Source organism: Hydra vulgaris, chromosome 13 (genome assembly GCF_038396675.1).
Source record: "Hydra vulgaris chromosome 13, alternate assembly HydraT2T_AEP".
NCBI classification, from domain to species: Eukaryota; Metazoa; Cnidaria; class Hydrozoa; order Anthoathecata; family Hydridae; genus Hydra; species Hydra vulgaris.
The window spans coordinates 55743426-55765714 of NC_088932.1; the positions used below are offsets into that span (position 1 = coordinate 55743426).

Sequence of the window (22289 nt, forward strand, 5' to 3'; positions counted from 1 at the left end):
TTAACATTACATCGTTCAATATTCTTTTCTGTTTTTTCAGTTTTTTTTTTTTTTATTGTTTATTTTTTCACAGTAGTAAACCTATTAGAACTATCTTATTCAAAAAAGTTCTCTTCTTCCATCTTTAGTTTTTATTGTTTCAGTACATTTGAAGGCTGATTCAAGTTGCGTGGTAAGATATATCTTGAAATAAGATTGTTGAGACTTCTTTGAAGCCTGTACTTCTTTATTATCTTTCTGATAAATACCCTGGCAAAATTCTTTTTTTTTGTTAAAACATTTCTCGCTAGAAAAATTTAATTGTATTTGTATCTTTAACACTTCGTTAAAAAGCTTTTCTTTACTTCCCTCGAGTATTTCGTACAACTGGTCATTTTTTAAACCACCTTTTTAGGAGTATTACTATTTTCTAACCACAGTCTGTAGAATTTATGTTTGTATTTATCACCTTTTTGCTTTAATAATTTGTTTTTTTCTTCTAATTTTTAGATTTTTTTCTTCAACTCATCTCTTTGTTTTCTACAAAATTTTAGCCTGCTACTTTTTCTGGAAGTGGATTATTCCTATTAAAAATCAACTAGGAATCAACGTACTTCCTGAATGGGAGCAGGAAGTACGTTGATGTCTAGTTGATTTTCAATAGGAATATTCCAGTTGGACATTCAGGTGGTGTAGACAAATTTTCAAAAAGTTCTTGTCTCTTTTTTTTCAATTCCCGAATTCTCTTGATCCTAACCTTCCAAACTTTTCTTACTGATCTTTTATCCTTTTCTGAAAGTTCGAGAATTTTCATCCGTGTTGCTTTTTTTCTTCCTCTTTCTTTCCGTTTTTGTTCTTCATACTTGTCTGGGTTTTCAGCTTTCATCTTCTCCCTCGCCTTCTTCATACTTAGTTTTTTCAATTCTGCAGTTTTTTCTATCTTTCCCATCTTTTTAAACTGTCTGGATAGAAACATTTATCTTTTCTTTAATAATTATTTGGTTAAATGAGCAAAGTTTTAAAATGTTATAAATAGGCATTAAAATATCTACGTACTGGTAAAATTGTCATTTGTTGTTGCTTCTAATTCACTGGTTTCACGTCTGTTGCTTTCTGTACTCCGCAGACGTGACATTCACAGAGATGACTGATTAAAGGAGAAAGCCTATAGCTAGTACTTTGTTCCCCTTAAAATAAATATGTCTAAGTAAGAGCTAGTAAACACTGTGGCCATGGTGCAGTAGTTAGAGCGCTTGCTCAATAAGCAAGGATCGAAACGAGCTCTGGACATATTTTTGCGTCACGGTAAGGAAGGAGGCGTAAACTTCCTGGTTAAATGCACTTCAATCATAAATAAAATGGATTATAGATCAACCAGGACAGCAACAGCTTTTTATTGGAATTAGCAACTCCATCCACAGACATGGCACTTGAGTTGGTGACATGAACTTCAATCACATAAAAGTTACTTTAAAAATATGTTTTTAGGAAAATATTATATCAACTCTAATTTTAATGTATTTTTGATTATTTATTATGAATTAAAATAAAAGTAAAGTATTACCATTTAGAGTTGAACCACTTGGGTTTAGCAAAAGGTCTGGGTGGTGACATTCCACGGTGAATAAATAATGTTCCACAGACTGCGGCGTGACTTTTTGCAGTCTGTGGAACAGTATTTATTCAATAAAAATAATATTTTGGATTGCTTTTGATCAGTTTAACATTGTATAAGCTGTAATTTTATTATCTCAACGCAACTTGCAACATTGTTCTAACATTTAAACAACGTGTATGCTAGCTGGATTTCTCTTCAATGATTTTACTGATCCTAACTCTGTGGGCACAAGATGTGTTTTAAACGTTTATAAAAAGTAATAACACGTCTTGTTCTCACACCCAGTCGGCACGCAACATTTTATGCACGTTTTAATCACTTTTTTTTTTGTTTTTTGTTTGTTTTGGTGACCTCTTCCCGGTTACTATTTTACGTGATTAAGACGTGAAAAATATGTGGCGAAAATGTGTTGTTTTTTTGAACGCTGACATACTCAATGGAATATATACTGCTTTGCAAGGAGGTATATAAGGAAAAAATTGAAATGTAAAGAAAAGAAAACAATTAAAAAGAATGAATATCTCTGCCAAAGAGATAAATGTGCAAAATTTCTCTGGTTCATACTGTTCAATGGTTATTAGAATCAGAAAAGACACTAAAAAAAAGACTCGAGTTTTTTTTGTTGTAAAGGAGAGATTTGAGACAATAGTTTTTCTTAATTTGATCATGCAATAATTGATAATGCAAAATAATTGATAATGCAAAATTTGATACCGTAATATAGCCCAAGATTCTTAGCGAAGAACCAACGCGTCGGTTCTTGGTACCGTTGCAACGGAACGAAAAGTTATTTAAAAAATATTAAGGTATCAATTATCTACATATCTACATTATCTTATTTATCTTACTTAATTATCTACATATGAAACTCTTTGTAATATTTTTAATCAACTTTTGTCATGACTTTATTTAAACTAATAATAGACCTATGACTTTTCTGAAAAAAAAAATTTTTTTCAGAAAAGTCATAGGTCTATTATTAGTCTGATATTATTAGTCTATTATTTAATTAAAATAAACAAAATGATCCTTACGCGAATTGCAAATACGCGAAATTGTGCTACGCGAAAGTTATGGAAACTATGGTAAATGAATTTACATGTTTATTTTGAGAGCACGTTTTTCCTATATTTTTACGCTTAATTAAAAGTGAACAGCAATTAAATTTGTGGATCCTCTTTTAAGATTATATATTTAAATTATAATTAAGTTTTTAAGGTTATTTATTTAATTTTCCTACCAACTTTTGGAGAGTCAAAGTAAAGAAAGATTTGATAATTATTCGCTTTTATAGACTATTTGTTAATATCAACTAAAAAATATTTAATAAAACTAAGTGCAGTTCATATTTTTTTTTATTTTTTCACTTTAACTAGAAACTTATATAGGTATACAGAGGTATACTAAACGTAGACACTAACTAAAAATTATGGATATCCACTAAAAGTGGATAAACATCATACTTTAACGTATCACCATTTTCACTACAAATTTGCTACATGTTGAACATGTAGCAATATAACTTATATGTTCAATGTCATTGAACATATAAGTTATATTGCTACATGTTCAACATGTAGCAAATTTGTAGTGAAAATGGTGATACGTTAAAGTATGATGTTTATCCACTTTTAGTGGATATCCATAATTTTTCCAAATATTCCAAATAATCCAAATATTTTAGATTGTTAATTCATTGACAATGAATTAACAATCTAAAATATTTCGAAAGCTGAAAAGGCTTTGACTTTTAATCGCTGACTCTTTTTTTTTCATTTTATATACATTATTGATACATTCTTTAATAAAGTTCAAAAAAGACTTTTTTTCATATCCATAAAATTGTTGAACAAACATTGAAACCTACATAATCGTTATAATATAACAATTGTGTAGGTACACAATTGTTATAATATAAAAATTGTGTAGGTACATAACATACTATAAAAATAATATAACATACTATAAAAATCAGTTTTGTAGATAAAATGAACAAAAAAATCTAATTCAGTTATTAAAAGTCAAAGCCTTTGACTTTTAATCACTAAAAATGCTTTTAAAACTTGAAAATTCTTTTGATTAAAGATATGATTCACTATTCATATTTATATTAGATTACAAACTTATACAAAAATTGGTTGATTGAACATGTTGTAATCCAGTTTGGAGAACTTTTAAAGAAAATTGTTTTTGAAGTCAGATCAATTATTGAAAAATTACAAGTTATATTTTAACTAAGGGTTACATATAAAATTTTATTCTAAAGTAACTTTAAATACTTCATACAATTTTATTTTTCAAAATTTATTATAGTGATAGTTCAAAAATGTCGAAAAAAGAAACAGTTGATGGAAGAATCGTTAGATTAAAATTAAAGAATTTTCTGTAAGTAAATTTTAATTATTAGCTAAAAATTAACTTGAATAAAAATTGAACAATTAGAATATAAGAAGTCAAAATTTTTTTACAGCACTTATGATGATTGTGAATTTTTTCCTGGCGAAAATTTGAATGTAGTTCTTGGTCCAAATGGTAAGTAAAAAATGTTAACCCATGTCATACACACACACGCACACACACACACACATATATGTATGTGTGTATATATGTATATATATATATATATATATATATATATATATATATATATATATATATGTATATATATATATCAAGTATTTAGTAATAATTGATTACTGAATAAATAAACTCAAACTTATACATATAACTGCTGACCTCAAACACTGGTCGGCAGTTAGGTTGTATTGTCAAATGTCGAACCTAATTCTGAGGGCTGATGTATATATATATATATATATATATATATATATATATATATATATATATATATATATATATATATATATATATATATATATATATGTATATATATATATATATGTATATATATATATATATATATATATATATATATGTATATATATATATATATATATATATATATATATATATATATATATATATATATATATATATATATATATATATATATATGGGTGATTCTCCAGAAAGGTAGCAATATACTGTCACCACTAAATTTTTCTTTCAAGTTAATACTATTTTCATTTTTAATGGGTACAAATAATAAATTTACAGCTTATACAATGTTAAACTAATCTAACCCAATCCAAAATAGTATTTTCAGTGAATAAATTATGTTCCACAGACTGTGACAAGTCACGTCTGTGGAATGTCACCACCCAGACCTTTTGCTAATCCCAAGTTGTTTAATCCTTGATAGAAGTACTTTACTTTTTTTTAATGCATAATAAATAATTAAAAATACATTAAAATTAGAGTTGATATATTATTTTCCTCAAAACATATTTTCAAAGTAACTTTTATGTGATTGAAGCTCGTGTCACCAGCTCAAGTGTCACGTCTGTAGATAGAGTTGTTAACATCAAAAAAAAGCTGTAGGATGAAGCAGTAGTGCTCTCTGTTGCTGTCCTAGCTGAAATACCAGATATTTTTATTAATTAGTAAAATTGAAGGAATGTTTGGTGGAGTTGTTTTGTGTTAATAAGCGTTGAAGCTTTAAAAGTTGAATTTGTTAGTGTGAGAGTGTCACATCTGTGGTAAACATTTATAGAGTATATAATTTTATTTTTTTATAAGCAATAATTTTAATTACTAGCTATTACCTGGAAATGTTTACTCCAAGGGGAACAGAGTCCTAGCCTCAAAACATAACACCCCTTTTAGGCTTTTTCCTTTAATCTGTCATGTCTGTGGATGTCACATCTGTGGAATACAGGAAGCAACAGACGTGACACCAGTGGAACGGACGTGACAACAAATAACAATTTTACTTGTATATGGATTTTTTAATGTCTATTTATACTATTTTTAATATTTTAAAACTTTGCTCATTTAGCCAATTAATTATTAGAGAAAAGATAAATGTTTCTAGCCTGATAGATTACAAAGATGGGAAAGATGGAAAAAACTAGAGAATTGAAAAAACTAAGTATGAGAAAGGCGAGGGAGAAGATAAAAGCTGAAAACCCAGAAAAGTATGAAGAACAAAAACAAAAAGACAGAGAAAGAAAAAAAGCAACACGGAAGAAAATTCATGAACTTTCAGAAAGGGATAAAAGATCAGTAAGAAAAGGTTGGAAGGAAAGGACCAAAAGAAGTTGAGAAATAAAAAAGAAAAGACAACAACTAATTGAATATTTATCAATACCACCTGAAAGTCCAATAGTAAATATTCCTATCGACAATGAACTAACTTCAATGTACTTCCTGGTCCCAGTCAAAAACCTAGTTCTAGAAAAAGCAGCGGGGTAAAAATTCGTAGAAAGTATAGAGATGGGTTAAAGAAAAAAATCCAAAAATTAGAAGAAAAAAAACAAATTGTTAAAGCAAAGAGGTGATAAATACAAACAAAAATTCTACAAACTGCAGTCTGCAAAAGATAATACTCCTCGAAAGGTGGCTAAAAAATTGACTAGTGGTACAAAATGCTCAAAGGAAGTAATGAAAAGCTTGCTTTGTAGCGAAGTGTTAAAGACACAAATACAATCAAATTTTTCTACTGAGAGATGTATTAACAAAAAAAAGGTTTTTGCCAGAGTATTAAGCGGAAAGATAATAAAGAAGTACAGACTTCAAAGAAGCCTTAACAATCTTACTTCTAGATATATCTTACCACGCAATCCATACCATACACATCAACTCTCAAATATACTGAAACAACGAAAACTTAAGATGGAAGTACAAAACTTTTTAGAAAAAGATAGTTCTAGTAGGCTTACAGCTGGGAAAAAAGAAACAATATTAAGAAACAAACTGAAGAAACAGAAAAGACTATTGAATGATACAATGTTAAATTTGTATAATGACTTTAAACAAACAAACGAGTTCAATTCAACATCTTATAGCACATTTTGTAAATTGAGACCCTTTTGGGTAGTTCAACCAGACTTCCGTAAAAGAGATACTTGTCTTTGTATTGACCATGAGAATTTTGCTTTGGTTCTTGAAAAGTTGTATACTTTAAAGATGTTGGCATATAAATATCCCACTGACTTGCTAAAAAGTATAACATGTGATGTGAGAGAATTGTGCCTAGAAAGAAAATGTGGAGTATGCTGTTTAAGCAAAAAAATAGTTTTTGTAAAGAATTTGAGAATGAACATGCAACTTTTCCCCAATGGTCTAAAAAAAGAGTTGAAGTTTTGGTAAAAGGTAAAATGTTTCAAAACTGTAAAAGAAGAGTTAACATTAACTAAAAAACAGCTGTTTTTACATTTTGTTAATAACATGTTGGAAAAGTTTATGAGGTATGTATGCAATATAAAACACCAGTACAAAGCTTCATCAGAAATAAAAAATAACTTGGGGCCTAGGGATATTTTCATTCATTGTGATTTTTCAGAAAAATTACAATTGCAAATACTCAAAAGAAATTCAATTGCTTCATTTTGGTGGATTAAGAAACCAAGTGTCAATCCATACAGTTGTGGTGTACTATTACAGTATTTCTGAAAACAAAATAAAGGCCAAATCTTACTGTACATTTTCAGATTTCAGGCAACACAATTTGGGATCTGTGCACATTAAAAGCCTGTTATTAATGACTTGAAAGAAAAGCTGCCTATCATTGAAACAGTTCATTTTCTTTGCGATAGTACTTCTCAACAGTACCGAAACAAGTCCATGTTCTATTTGCTAGGTACTTTTTTTCGAAAAGAGTTTGGAGCTAAAACAATGAGATGGCATTTCACAGAATAGGGGCACGGAAAAGGTGCCCCTGATGGAATAGGGGGATGTATCAAAAGAACGGCAGACAAAATAATACGACAAGGGAAAGATATTCCTGATATTAATTGTTTGGTTGAAGAAATAAAAGAAAAGTGTCCAAGTATAACCATCTATACTATTAAAAAAACAGATTTTAATCTCTATGAGGGGACTTTACAAGTTCATGAGGTGTTTTGGAGTTCCACTAAAAAAGAAACATATATGAGAAGGCTGACATGCACTGTGACAATGTGACAATGGTACAAAATGCAATCACTATAGTATTGGAAAAGTACTAATCCCTACTGAATCTTTGACAGATCTTCATCCTTGTATCCTTTTAATGTATAAATTTAAATTGGCTCATATTGAATATTGCAAACTTTTGCATTGCTTAAATGTTCTAGGTACTTAGCCATCAAGAATGTTTGAACATTAATATTTAGTTTTTCAGCGAGCCTTTTATTTTCATGAAATATTGAAATAAGTTGTGCATCAAAAACCTTATTTAACTGTTATTTAATTTGGTAATTTTTTTTTTATAAATAATTTTATTTGCTTCTGTTTTAAGAAATTCCTTAACATACTTTACCAGGTCAACGATCCTTAAAAAGGAAGAAAGCACTTGCTGAAGGAACAATATCCAAAGGTTTGGCACAAGAAAACCAAGGCCCAAGTAAATGTAAAAAGAAAAAGACAAGACTAAGTTATCATAGTGTTTACGGCAATAGTGAGGAGGACAGCCTGTCTTTTAAAATGAATGTGAAGTTCCAAAATAAAGAATGTGAAGTTCTTTGTGATTGTGAAGTTCCAAAAAAAAGAATGACTTTGTGATTGTGAACTTCCAAAAAAATTGTCAAATACTATGTTGGGTTAATTCAAGCCTTAGTTGCGGATGGAAATGAGTTTGTCATAAATTTTTTGAGAAGATCTGGCCAGGAATTTTTCACGTTTCTGGATAAGGCAATGTAGCGTTTATATTGTGCCAGCCAAACCTCAACAACAGGGGGCAATACAGTTTTCCACAAGATTTACCATTCAAAAACATTTGCTAATTTATGTACTAATGACATTTTAAAAACTTGTACCATATACTATTTTATGTTAGCTAATAAAAACTATTGATTACAGATGATTATTATTTTTGAAAATTACTTGAACAACACTTATAGCTGTTACAGCATAAGTGATATTGCTCTTAACGTCACGTCTGTGGTAAAGTTGTCACGCCTGTGGATTACGCTATAAGTTTTTAATTTTTTTTTAGTAAACTGACATTTAACGAGTTGTGTGGATACTTTCAAATGATTAAATATACTCAAAGCTATAACCACAAAATATTTACTAATAATCTATTATTAGTAAATATTTGATTACTGAAATTAATAAAATGAGGCAACTGTTATCTTGTCAACCGCACTTTGTGCAAGGTTGTTCCAGATTTTTGTGATGCAGTTTGTAAAGAAGTTTTCTATGCACTGCAATGATGTTGCAGTGCATAGTCTTCAGGTTGCTTTTGCAGCACGAAGAATTTTACTTCTTCAAACTTGTGTGCAATCTTATACTTTTCAATTAGATTGCCACATTTTCTGTGTTCTTTAAGTGTTATTATTTTTGTCATAAGACACTTTACTCTCTTGAGAATGGCAATATCACTCCTTTAATATGGCGACCATGACTGGACAATTCAAGATGAAGTCTACTGTATGTGGTGTAAAGGGTGCACCAAAAATAGAGACCATGATTTCAGAATGCCTTTTTTAGGCACCCTAGTGTACTGTTTGTAGTTGCGGCCACTGCTTCTATATGTGCTCTGACACATCTTGATCTCTGAGGTTAGGAAACAAGAACCCCAAAATTATGCATTATTTTTGTTACAGATAATGTTCAATTAGTACCATTAATATTTGTCATCTTGTATTTATGCACAGAATTGCTAGCTAATCTAACATGCATTACTTTGCACTTTTCAATATTAAAAAACATAAGCCATTTGTGTGACTATTTGACCTCATTGTCTAATGCAGCTTGAAGAGAATTATTGTCCTCATCTGATTTAATTATGACAATAATTTTGCTATCATAGATGTAGAGTTTCGTCATTTAAACAACATTGTTCATCAGACCATTAATAAATAATAAAAACAATAATGGGCCAAGAACTGATCCCTATTGGTGTTTTTCCATTCTGACTTAAGTTTGGTGAAGAAAATTTGTTGATTTCAGCCTATAAGCCAAGATTCGATCCAGGTCAATAGTTTAAAAGCAATATCATTTTCACTAAATACACATACTTCATTTCAAAGATTGGCATGTTACCAAGCGGTTCTGTATCAAAAACTGACTCAAAGTAATCTTTTACACAATGTTTACTGCAGGCATGTGCATGTAACTTTTTTGGGTCAGACTTGGAGCTTTGGCAAGTTTTTCTTTATAGTTTCCTATAGCTATTTTAACCAACTTAACAACTTTACTTGCAATGTGTGTTGTTCTCCTAAATACTTATGGGTTTGCCTACCTGCTGTTAAATATTTTTGCCATAGTACCTGTTACTACTCCCTTGCTTCGATTACCTCGAGTGTAACCTAAGGTAAGTAACAAAAGATACAGATGTAGAGGGAATATACTTGTTAACTAATTCATTATATTTTGCATTGAGAAGTTTGTAGTTGTTGTTTGCGGAAAAACCTATAAACTTTCCAATTGTATCTCCATATTTTCTGTAATTTCTTACAAGTGATCAAAAATAATAAGTAATAAAAGCAAATGCAAGTGTAGTGAAAGTCAGTGTAGCAACTAAATCAGTTTCATTTTTTTAAGTATGTATAAAATTGTGTCTAATATATAAAGAAAAAAAAAGTATATATACACACAGGGTTGTGTTGCAAAGGCAAGTGTAGTTTTTTTTTATTTTTGGGTTTTATTGGGTTTTATTTTTATTTCATATCTGTAAAAAAAAATTTTTTATTTTTAAATGATATTGAAAATTAGTTTAATTTTCTACTTTAACTTTATTTATAATATATTTTATATGTCTATTGTTAATATTTATTAATATCTTATAGCATGTTGTTAATGTAATCTTATGTAATGTAATGCAATGTGTAAATAATGTGTAATGTAATGTGTAATGTAATGTATAATGTAATGTGTAATGTAATGTGTAATGTAATGTGTAATGTAATATGTAATGTTATGTATGTAATATGTAATGTAATGTTAATATCTTATTATATATATGTTAATAATATCTTATAACAAAAAATTTTCAACCTATTTTGAAAAAGATTTTTAAATATAATTTAAAACTGTAATAGAAAAAAAAATTTCACGTTAATCTGATTCAAATATTAGTAAACCTACTCTGAGATCTATTATTTTTGGTTATAATAGTTAATAATAATATTTAATAATAATTTTAATAGTTAATAATAGTAGTTAATAATTTAGTGAATAATATTATAGTTATAATAGTTCATAAAATTATAAAACATCTTTAAAAAACCCAATAAATCCCAGATTACCTGGGTTTTATTGGGTTTTTTTAGGCGGGTTTTATTGGACAGGTTTTCTTGGGTGGGTTTTTTTAATGCCAACCCTGGATATGCGCGTCTTTCATTGTCCATTTAACATTATTTTTTTTAAATGTCAAAAAGGTGTTTATACTTCTATTTAATTAAAGTTTTAAAATAAAAACATTACTTTAAATGAATTATTTTTTGAAGAAGCTATAAGGATGTAATTACAGTTAAAAAGTGTATATTTTTTTTATACAAAATAAAATAACAGCATTAACTAGAATATAAGCAATATTTTTTTACTTCACTTTATTTTTGTCACAGATATATAAACAAGACATAGTTTGTTATTTTTCAACAATCAGGCAGTTTAGATTTGTTGATGTTAAGGGATGACTAAATAACCAGAACTTGTTGTCTCTTGTTACAAGTCGATTAGTCTTTAAACTAGCAGGTCTCCCAGTCTAACCAACAGTCTGAAAATGTCCCAAATTTTAAACATTTTACTTTTGTCATAAAATGTCATAATCTATAAGGTTATGTCCTAAATTGTCCGAAAATTTTAAAAGATTTATTTAAATAAATGTTAATTTTGTACAATAATAGATTTATAGTAATGTTATTTATGTGTGTTATTGAAATGTCAGGGTGTTACTAACTCCAGACGATCTCTTGTAAATTTTCAAATAGCTTATGCAGCTTTTTAATTGATGATTGTAGATAAAAATACTATATATTATATGTAGGGTGCCAGATGTCCCACTTTTACGAAGGAGAACACAGTAAAAAATTTTTTTTTTACAGATTTAACGCTGTATTCTCCTCTGTAAAAGCTAGGCATCTGGTAACCCTAATTATATGGAAAGTTTTTGAATATTTAAGTTTTTAAATACATTAGTATTTTAAAGCTAAAAATTTTTAAATAATTAAATGAAATTTTCAAACTTTTTTACATAGATATTCATATTTTTGTTCATCTAATTTTATATTATAATTTTTATCATTAAATAAATTTAAAAGTTAAAAAACTTATTTAAATCGATAGCATTTAAATTAAAGTATAATCTTTATTAATATGCAAAGATATTTGTAAAATTCATAACTTAAGATAAGCAGTAAAAATGTAAATAAAGAGTTTTTGAATAATAAGAATAAATTAAAAAAAATAGTTTTGGCAACTCCTTTGAAGCGCTTCAAAGGAATTGCCGAAGTCTGTAGATTGCAATGTATAATTTAAAGACACTGATTTTTTGAGTAAAATGGAGAAGGCGAGCTTTGACTAAAATGACAAGATTAGTTTTTCTCAGTATGCATTCATTATTTATTTTTAATCAAATAAACACAGTTCAAACCTTTATTTTCAACATTATTTTTAATATGAACACAACATGTGTTGGGAGTTTGGGATCCCTTTAAACATAATTTTAAGTATTATTAAACTAAAATCTTAACTATAGAAAAACTGACCTCAATTAAAAATTAAAAAAAAAAGTTTTTTTAACTTTTAAATGAATGATCTTTCTTGTTAATAAAAAACGCTTTTTTACACATTAAAAAAAATCAATCAACTTAATTCATTTCTTTATCGTGAATACTAATTGCATTTTTTACTTGTCTAGCGCGACACTTAAATCTGAGACTGATTTAATTTTTTTTTTTTTATACTATGATCTTATGAACTTTTTGGAATTTTAAACCAATTGGGAATATCGCGTTATATGCGGTGCAATCAGGCTTACTAACACTCTGAATGTGTGTATAAGAATGTTATCTGTAATTATTTATCCTCTATAGCTATCCTTTATATCTATTGAATATGTAATTATCAATAATTGTCAAATTTATTGATTTTAGATCAGTCTGTAAAATAGAAAAAGTTGTAAAAAAATTTTAGATTACGTTGTTAAATTATAATTCAACTGTTTATTTATATTTATAAGATGTATAAGAGAAAAATAAAGCATAATAAATTTTAAGTTTAACTGGATCCAAGTTTTTCCTGGTGATCAGTATTCTGCAAGTTACAAATTATTACAAAGTGGAAGTGGAACTGGACAAGTAAGAAGCCATGCAATTGTCAAACTCAGCACATCAAGTTTAAAGAAAGAGAAGGACAAAAGTTGCCAAAGGATACAGACAAAGTGAAACAAAGTTTAAATGCACCATTCAATACGGCATCTTTCCATATTTAAAGACATTGTAATTGGAGGACTTGAACAATAAATTTAAATTTGATGAATCTGCAACTCAACAAGTTAATAAATATGATGGCTATGTACAATATTGGTCTAAAAAGCACAAATGTATTAAAATCGCATACTGTGGAACTGTTATGGTAAACCATTGTACTGCTGAAAAGTTTTTAGAACATTTCCTTGAGCTTGTAGAGAAAGCTAAGCTTAACATAAAGTTTATGCTCCATATTGGTATGGATAGTGCTAATGTAAATATTAAGTTTGTGAGTTTGTCGTCAGAGAAAATGAAAAGTTTGAATACAAACATTGTATATAGGTACATGCCCCCTGCATTTAGTTCATAATGCATTTAGAGCAGGATTTAATGTTTTAAATTTTTAACATTGACTCATTTGCAATTGATGTTAACCTTTTCTTTAAACATTCTGCTGCAAGAAGATTGGGCTATCGAAAAATACAAGATCTTCAACAAGATGGATGACACTCAGAATAATATGTTCTCAGATTTTAGAACAACACAAGAATCTTTGTGAATTTTTTATAAATTTTCTTCCAACAACTGCATCTTTTAAATCAACTGTTGCACTTTTAAATCAACCTCTTGTTGCACTAATTTCTGAATTTATCTAAACTGAACTTCTATATGTTAATGGCAGCAAATCAATAAAATCTATTAATGAATTGCTGATGATTGATGGTCTATCAGTTGCGGATAATTTAAATTTTGAAGGAAATAGTGATTTGAAGTGTTTGCTTTGCAAAAACAGCATAAAAAATGAAAGCAAGTCCATTGTAAAGTTGAAGCAGGGATGAAAAGAAGACAAAAGCTTGTTGGTGAGCAAGATTTATTAGAAAAAAGGAGTAAAGAACTGTCAGTTAAGTAAATTTAGTATTTTATTGATTTATTTTGAAACTCTATTTATTTTGTATTGAAACTGTATTCTAACTCTGAAAAAATGATTTTTTTTTTTCAAATAAAACATCAGTAGGATGATTTTAATTTTACAAAATTTATTTACATTTAGTATTTTGTTTGGTACTTTGTTTAGTATTTTAGATATAGATTTTTGTTTGCAGACATTTTACATGTAAGAATTGTCATTATTAAGTTCAAAAGTTTTTTGTTTAAATTGTATTTTGTTTAATGTCTACTTTATATAAACATAAATAATTTCCAAGGGTATTAAAGGATAAATAATATATTAATGATAATTGAAATTAAAGGGTTAAAAATTGGGAAACTTATTTATGATTTCAGATTTTCCTAAAGTGTCCTAAATTTCACACTGATTTGTCCTAAAAAGTCATAAAAAAAACTTGTAAAAACTGTTCCAAAATCTTAAAATTTTACTCTTTTTTAAGGAGTGGGAGGCATACACTAGTACCATGTTTTGTGTTTTCCTAAATAAAATTCTTTTTTTGTTTTAAAGACTTATTCTCAATACTCTAGTGTGACTACTTATGCTTCTCACCACTTTGAGTCATTTTTCTAATTAAAGTTAAAATTCTTTTATTTTTTTAACTCAGTAACTGCTTTTTTTAATACAATTTTTTAAAAACAATTGAAATTACTGGATGCAATTATAGTTCAAAATATATCATGAAACAAAATACATTCAGGGGCTTCAAGGCACATCATAATTACATATAAAGAACTCGTAGACAAATTTCGTTTTTTTTAGAGTAAGCTTCTTTATTCTTCAAAAGAATGTTAAATAATTTTGTTATTAATTTTTTAGGAACTGGCAAGTCATCTATTGTTTGTGCAATTTGTTTGGGTTTAGGTGGGTCCCCCCTCTTGCTTGGTAGAGCAAAAGATGTAAGTTTTATTACTTTATCTAAATATGAAGTTTTTAAGTTCATTTTTATTTCAGAAATAAATAAGTATAAAAGATAAACAAAACTTATGTTTGAACTTTTGTAAATTAATTGAATTCTATTAGACAACTATAACTTATACAAACAAGGATAACAAGAATATTGAGAAAATTCTAAAACTTCATTGTTTGATAGAGAAAACTAAATTGAAAAAATTTTTGGAGCATGAAAAACTAGTTACCTTGAAAAGATGTAACTTTTATTATCCTGGTATCTAATCAAGCTAAGTATCTGTGTTTAAGTCATCTTTAATAATTTATTTATAATATACTATTAAAAATTAAAAAATAAAATATCTTATTGTTTCAATCTTTTGTATTTGTGTTCTTCATAGTTTTTTTAATAAGTTTTATCTTTCCTCATAAATCTTATTTGTAAGGTTCACAAATTTGCAGGTGGGTATTATCCTCTTTTCACAAATTTTCCAATAGTAACATCCTTGGCCTGCTCATATAAGTATTTAAGTATTTTTTGTGAAATTTATTTATAATAATATAAGTATTTATTAAGTATTTATTGTTAAATCAGTTTTGAATATTGTTAAATCAGGTTGGAAATTGAAATTTATTGTTGAATCAGGTTTGGCTATTATGTGTTTTCCTTTAGCATCACTTTAATTGTCTTTCTAAAATCTCCTTTTGTGTCTCCTACCTGGGTTTTCATTTGTAATTTTCTTTGTTTAAACCTTTAATGTCTTTTATTTATTTAACTAAATGTTTTTCTAACAAAATGCCTTCAATGTAATTCTTTGGGTTAAGGTAAGCATGGAAGATTTTATTCCTATGTTTAAAGTCAAGCCTCAATAAAGGTCATAAACCAGAATAATTCTCCCCATAACAAATATCTCTAGATATATGAGCTAAAATTTCATATATCTTAAGACATTTCAAAAATCTTTAATAATGTAATTACTCAAGTCTAATATTTCGCCTTATAAGACTTTATCTTTTCATTAAGACAATTAAAACAGAAATATTAAACTAAAAATAGAATACTATAAAATCTTGTTTTCTCTAATGTTTTTTGTAACTATAATCTGGTGTGTTATGATCTCATTAAGTTATGAATTATTTATTGCAGGTTGGAGATTATGTAAAGCATCGAACAAAACAAGCTGTTATTGAAATTGAACTGTAAGTGTAATTATAAGTATTTAATTCCGATTGAGTAATAATAATAACTAGAAAGTCTGGATCCATAAAACTGGTCATGATAGGTCTGAATCAAACCTTCCACTTATTTTTTACTCGTTTTCAATAAGTTACAGAAAATGGTAGAAAGTAATTATCTTAACTTCATTAAAGATCTAGTTTGAAGTTTACTATTGTGTTGCTCGAACATTTTATGCGTATAACATAACAAAGTCAATATATATTAAAGTTGACTTGAATCTTTAGGCTCGTATAACATCAAAGGCCTTTGTTTCATGTGTGTGCGCTTTTTCACTATAAGCTTTGAAAGTTTGTTCTGTTCTATTACTTATTTTTATTTTATTTAATAATGTGGCAAAAATTAAAAAAAAAGAAAAATTACGATAAGCGAATATAAAGATCTACCTTAGAGCTGTTAAAGTATGCCAACCATATATTTATTTCAGCATTTATCCGAGTCATATTTACTAATGCAGAAAATATTCAGCGAAAAGTATCCGGGATATATTTTGCCTTGCTTTTGTCTTAATTTTGCATTAGTTTTATTCGAAATTTACCTTCATTTTTGTATAGGTAATGGGCTTAAAAAGTTATTAAATATATATTTTTAAAAAAATGTATATTTAACCTTGCGTTTACAAAAAATCTTTCAACAAATCCATAAAATCAGAATGTCTTAAATTTATATATCTTTAAAACAAATTTATTTAAAATATATAAATGATTTTTAGTAATTATATAGATAATATTTAGTAGAACAAAAAAACAGCAAATAAAACACAACACTTGTCAATTTTTTTTTGAAAACAATTAACATTGAAGACAGCATAACTTTTGTAATAAACATACTTTAAAAATAAGTTATAACAGTCGCCACCTACCAGACTGAGGCCTAGCACAACCTATTATAAAGAAAACCATATTATAATAATTAATGACAGGGGCAATGATTATTGCCCCTGTATTATATATTTATTAATGACAGGGGCAATGATTATTGACAGGGGCGACATGTATTAAAAAAACTCTATAGTAGTGGAAAACTATTAATTTAGAAAAAAATTAAAACATCTCAAAAAAAGAATAGATAAAAAAAATTACTTTATTATGAAAACATTTTGGCAACGGAATCAATTTAGAAATTAATTTCTTTAATAAAAAACCAACTATAATATCTCATTCGAATAGCAAAATCATTAATAAAACAATATAAAATTAAAAAAAAAATTGAGATTTAAGCAATTGGATTATAGTAATATCAAATGTTATCTTAGCTGTATTGCATTATAGCTGTATTATAGTAATATCAAATGTTATCTCTTTTTGATATTTAGATTAAAAGCAGTTAGGTAGTTTAATGAAAATACCTATAATGATTTTTAATGATAGACACTAATGAAAAGGTAAGCCAAGCTGTCTATCAACACAAAACATTACAACAAAGTACATCACAACAATTACGCATAAAAAAAAACACTAGCAAAAAGCATAACATATTTGTATAATCACATTATAATACACTAAATATTAACATACATGTGTTTTCTATATAACTATGAAAGGTTAGACCGCAGAACCTATATAAACAACAGTAACACCTCTGTCCTGCTATCTACCTGCTGTTACACCTCTGTTAAGTACAATGCTTGGCTGGCAAGGGTGGCAATCTTGCTCTACACCATTTGACTTTTTTTTAAAATAGACTTTGAGTTATAAAAAATAGCAGACTAGTATTAGTCTAGCTCTACACACACTGCAAGTCACTTGCTTGGCTAGTTTAACAGCCTAGCTCTACGCGCACTGCAAGTCACAATACTTGCTTGGCAAGTTTCACGACCTAGCTTTACACGATTGGCTATTGATTATATAACTAATATCATTTTAAAATCAGTTATTACAGCAGGCAAAGTAACAAAAAATGTTTTATTTTTAATTTTTATAAAAAATGTGGTGTTTAATAGTAAAACAATAATCATTTATAAATTAAGTATATTAGTAAATAAAACATTTTTCTGTATCATTTATTAAAACATTTAAAGGTTATGTTATTTTTTTAATCCAATTTTTAGAATTTTATATGGAATCTTTGGAACAATATTATTTCATTATTATAATAAATCCAAATTTTTCTTAATATAAATATAGTTAGATGGTTTATGCAATTCAGCAAGAAAGTTTAAATAAATAAAAAGTAAAATCTAAATAGTCATAAGTCAAAACATACAACTTGTAATTGCCAACTATGAGTTTTTCAAAATGAAAAATCTAAAGACTAAATTAAGAACATTAAAAAATATAACATCATTTGTGTAACATTTTTCACCTACTATACCTTGAATTAAATGTTTATCAAACCAGAAAAACAAACTACTAAATGCTCTAGTTCTTGAACATGCAACATTTAGTTGCCCATGAGAGAAGGAGAGTTTTTTTAGATATACACCAACTCTATCAAATGTTTAACCTTGACTTCTATTAATTTTCATTAAATAAGCCAATCTGACAAGAAACTGGCGACGTTTCAGAACAAAAGGTAAATTAGAATCTGATTGCCAATTGAATTTGAGGAACAAAGACCCGTTTACCACCAGAAACACCTGTCAAAACCTCTGCATCAATATAATTACTTTGAAGAGCACAAATTTTCATTTGAGTGTCATTGTATAACTCAGTTTATCATCATTTGTAAAATGAAGTAAAATATGTGGCACACTTTTGAAATTCAATAACCTTAACATGATTTACAACATGGTTCCCTAATACATCATGCTTGAAAATATCATATAGGAGATTATTTAATTTGAGTTTAAATACTCTATAGCTGCTTGATGAATTTCTTCATCTTCTACTTTAGCTATGTTTTTAAATGCAAGAGCAAATGGATTTACTTCACTAACATTTGCAAATGAAATATTAAATCATGCAAGCAAAGATCACATTGTTGCATTCTAAAACTTACTGCTGCGAGTGGGTCATAGATATACAGCTGACGACATGTTGGAAGAATATTTTGATCTCGCCTAAGATTACCTACACAATGAAAATGTTGACCACATATTCTAAAACATGGAGGCCCATGATTCCTAGATTGAACCGCAGTTGCTGTAAATGAAGGAAAAAAAAGACACATTATAATTTCTTCTCCTTCTTCTTCCTCTTCTTTTTCTTTCAGCATTTCCTGTTTAGGGGTCCCCACAGCGGATCAAACTCCTCCATCTAGCCCTGTCATGAGTGTCCTCCACTGACACTCCAGCCACTCTAATATCCTTCACCACTGCATCCATAAACCTCCTCTTAGGTCCACCTCTCTTCCTCTTACCTGGAAGTTCCATCCTCAAAACCTTCTTGCCAATATAGCTCTCCTGTCTCCTATGTACATGTCCAAACCATCTCAATCTTGATTCTCTAACTATATCTCCAAAACATGCTACATGTGCTGATTCTCTAATAAACTCATTTCTGATTCTATCCTTCATTGTCACTCCAAATGAGAATATTACTATCTTCATCTCAGACACCTCCATCTCCCTCACTTGTCTCTTTGTCAGTGCCACTGTCTCCAGTCCATACAACATAGCAGGTCTCACTACTGTCCTATAGATCTTACCCTTCATTCTAGCCGACACCCTTCTATCACAGATCACACCAGACACTTTGTGCCATCATGTCGGAGAGCTTTATATAGCTGTAGCCGTAAATAAAACTTTTAAGCCGGAGAATAAATTATTTATATCATTAACAAATATAGAACTGTTTCACACGCCTTGAATTTCATGAAATTTAGTTGCATTTTTCTAAAATCAAGCAGGTTTTTATTCTGAGTAACAAAATACTCAAAGAGATTAATAGAATGGCTGACTACATTTCTCTCTCCAGGGCATTGCAGTTTTTCAACTGCGTCTTTTCTGATTCTGCAATTTTTTAAGTAAAATTTAATTTCGTAAGTTTTGGTATTTTAGTCTTATTATTTAAGAATAATCATGTCATAAAGTAACAAATTGTTTAAAAACAATGTTTTATAAAATGGTTTAAAATCAGATGTAAAATACAAGAAAATAACTCTAAACCAATTTTTTTTTTTCAACGACAGACTTTTCTTAAAATCAATAGAAATACTATAAAAATGAATTAAATGGAAATATCACTTTGATTTTATCTTGCCAAAGTTAAATGTAAAAAGTTTCATGTCAATCATGGTAAAGTTACCATGATTGATATGGTAAAGTTACCAGCACCAAAAACCATAGAGGTGTTTGGTGCTGGCGTCTTTTGATCAAGATCACAATATAAAAATGGTAAAAAGTCAAAACAAAGGGAGGTCTAAAAAGATAAAAACGGATAGAATCAAAGAAATTCCTCTGAAAGCAGTTTTTGTTGATAAAGACCAGCCACTACCTCTTGAATTGTATATTTTACCTGACTGCTGGGTAATTTTTTATATTTTAGGTCATAGTTTGAAAAAATACCTACAGATGAGACTCCCTCAGATGTTTTGGATACAATGAATTCGGAAACTTTTAAATCTGTCAGTTGCTAACAGCTCATCAGAACTCATGGCAAAATCATAAACCTATTGACCATAGTTTAAGAAATTTATTCCTCAAAACAAGAAAAATATTTTATGTTTTTAAAAATAAATTGCAGAGTAGGAATAAATAAATTGCAGAGTAGTATTTATTTCTGAAAACAAGAATCATATTTCTTGGTTTAAAAAATATATTGCGCATTAAGAAATTCAATTTTGCTGTGCTTACAGTAAAATTTATTCATGATAATGTAGAGCGTGTGATGAGCTTAGAGAAGCTTTAGAAGCTACTTCAAATAAAGAGTTCTTGTAAAAAAACATTAAAAAAAGAAAAAGAGTGAATTCAAGCAGCTAGCTACGGCGACTGCTTTCTTGTTATTGAATGGTTCTAATAATTTGAATTTTGATCCGATACCTAACTGAAAACTTTGAACCTTAAAAGTACATTTAAAAGTTATTTTTTACATATTTTTTTGAGATATTTGTCTTGCTGAAAATTTATATGTATATAAATTTTTGTTGTACATTTGCAGCATTTAAACTCTGAAACAAGAGATCTGTGGCAGTGATGTATCCAACATTTTTTGAAATAGCTAACATAGAGCAAAATCCAAACATTTGATTGTTTATACTAATGTCAAATAATGATCCTTTTTAAAAGGTTGCAATAATTAGAGGCTAGGAACAAAAAAGCCCTAAAATTTTATCCCCTGCTGCCCCATATACGTGAGAGCAACAAGCTGATGAAATAATTTTTTTTCTATTCTTAACTAAATTTTTCCCAAAAGTTTAAGTATTCTTTTAAAATCTCTAAACATTCAAAAATTATGACCATATAAAATTTGTAACCCCCTCAAATTGAGGGGGTTTAAACTTTATATGGTCATAAACTTAATTAAGAGTAGCAAAAAAATTATTTTACTAACTTGTTGCTCTCACGTTTGGGGCAGGTGAGACAAAATTTTGGGGCTTTTTTGTCCCAGCCTCCAATCATCGCAATATTTTGCAAAGTCTCATTTGTCCATATCTGTTATCTCAAACACCAAAGAATGCTGGATCCTTCTCCTATCTGTGGTTTGATGCATACTCTTGGCTTTTTTTTGACATAAAGCAGGCGTAAACTTCCAAGTTAAATGCTCTTCTGCGGTGCTCTATGATTGCGACCATTAGTTCTTCTTGGAGCATCTAAAATAACCACAGAAAAAATGCGTATATATATTTTTGAATCACATTGTTTCATTTTGATCTAGTTTAGTTGACAACAAAATATTGAAAGTCCTTTACTCAATTTTTTAAAGAAACCATTTTGGATTTGGATTTGTTTGATCCAAGGCTCCAGTAGCAGTATTTTAAAAAAACAAACATCATTTGATAACAGAATGAGGTAAAAATTATAAAGTTTGTTGTATGACTGAAAAAAACTTCAAAGATCAACAAAAAATCACTTTACAATAGCCTAAGTGTTTATCTATCGTAATCAGTGAAAGATAGGTACAACATATTTCTTAAATTAATAAGCACAGTGTTTTTTTTGGTACAGGATTACATAAAGAAAATATCGTTGAACAAATTAACTGGATTTGACATCAGAATCTATTCGCGCCAATACTTGGAAATTACTCTTAATTTAGTCAAAAATCATGAAAAGCGTAACTT

At 28.3% G+C, this 22289-nt stretch overlaps 1 protein-coding gene across 3 annotated transcripts in view; it reads left to right on the forward strand.

Annotated features, from left to right (window-relative positions):
• Positions 1-2635: 2635 nt before the first annotated feature.
• The window catches only part of LOC100203090 (structural maintenance of chromosomes protein 5), a 120000-nt gene continuing 100346 nt past the window's right edge, over positions 2636-22289 (forward strand). The window contains exons 1-5 of one of the 3 annotated variants that reach the window (XM_065817022.1): positions 2636-2682; positions 3911-3982; positions 4068-4129; positions 14819-14898; positions 16038-16090. In XM_065817022.1, the coding sequence (XP_065673094.1) occupies positions 3924-3982; positions 4068-4129; positions 14819-14898; positions 16038-16090 (254 nt within the window). In that variant the 5' untranslated portion in view covers positions 2636-2682; positions 3911-3923. Of the gene's footprint in view, positions 2683-3701; positions 3793-3910; positions 3983-4067; positions 4130-14818; positions 14899-16037; positions 16091-22289 lie in introns of those variants that run through there. The other 2 variants (XM_065817023.1, XM_065817021.1) reach the window with 2 other exon arrangements.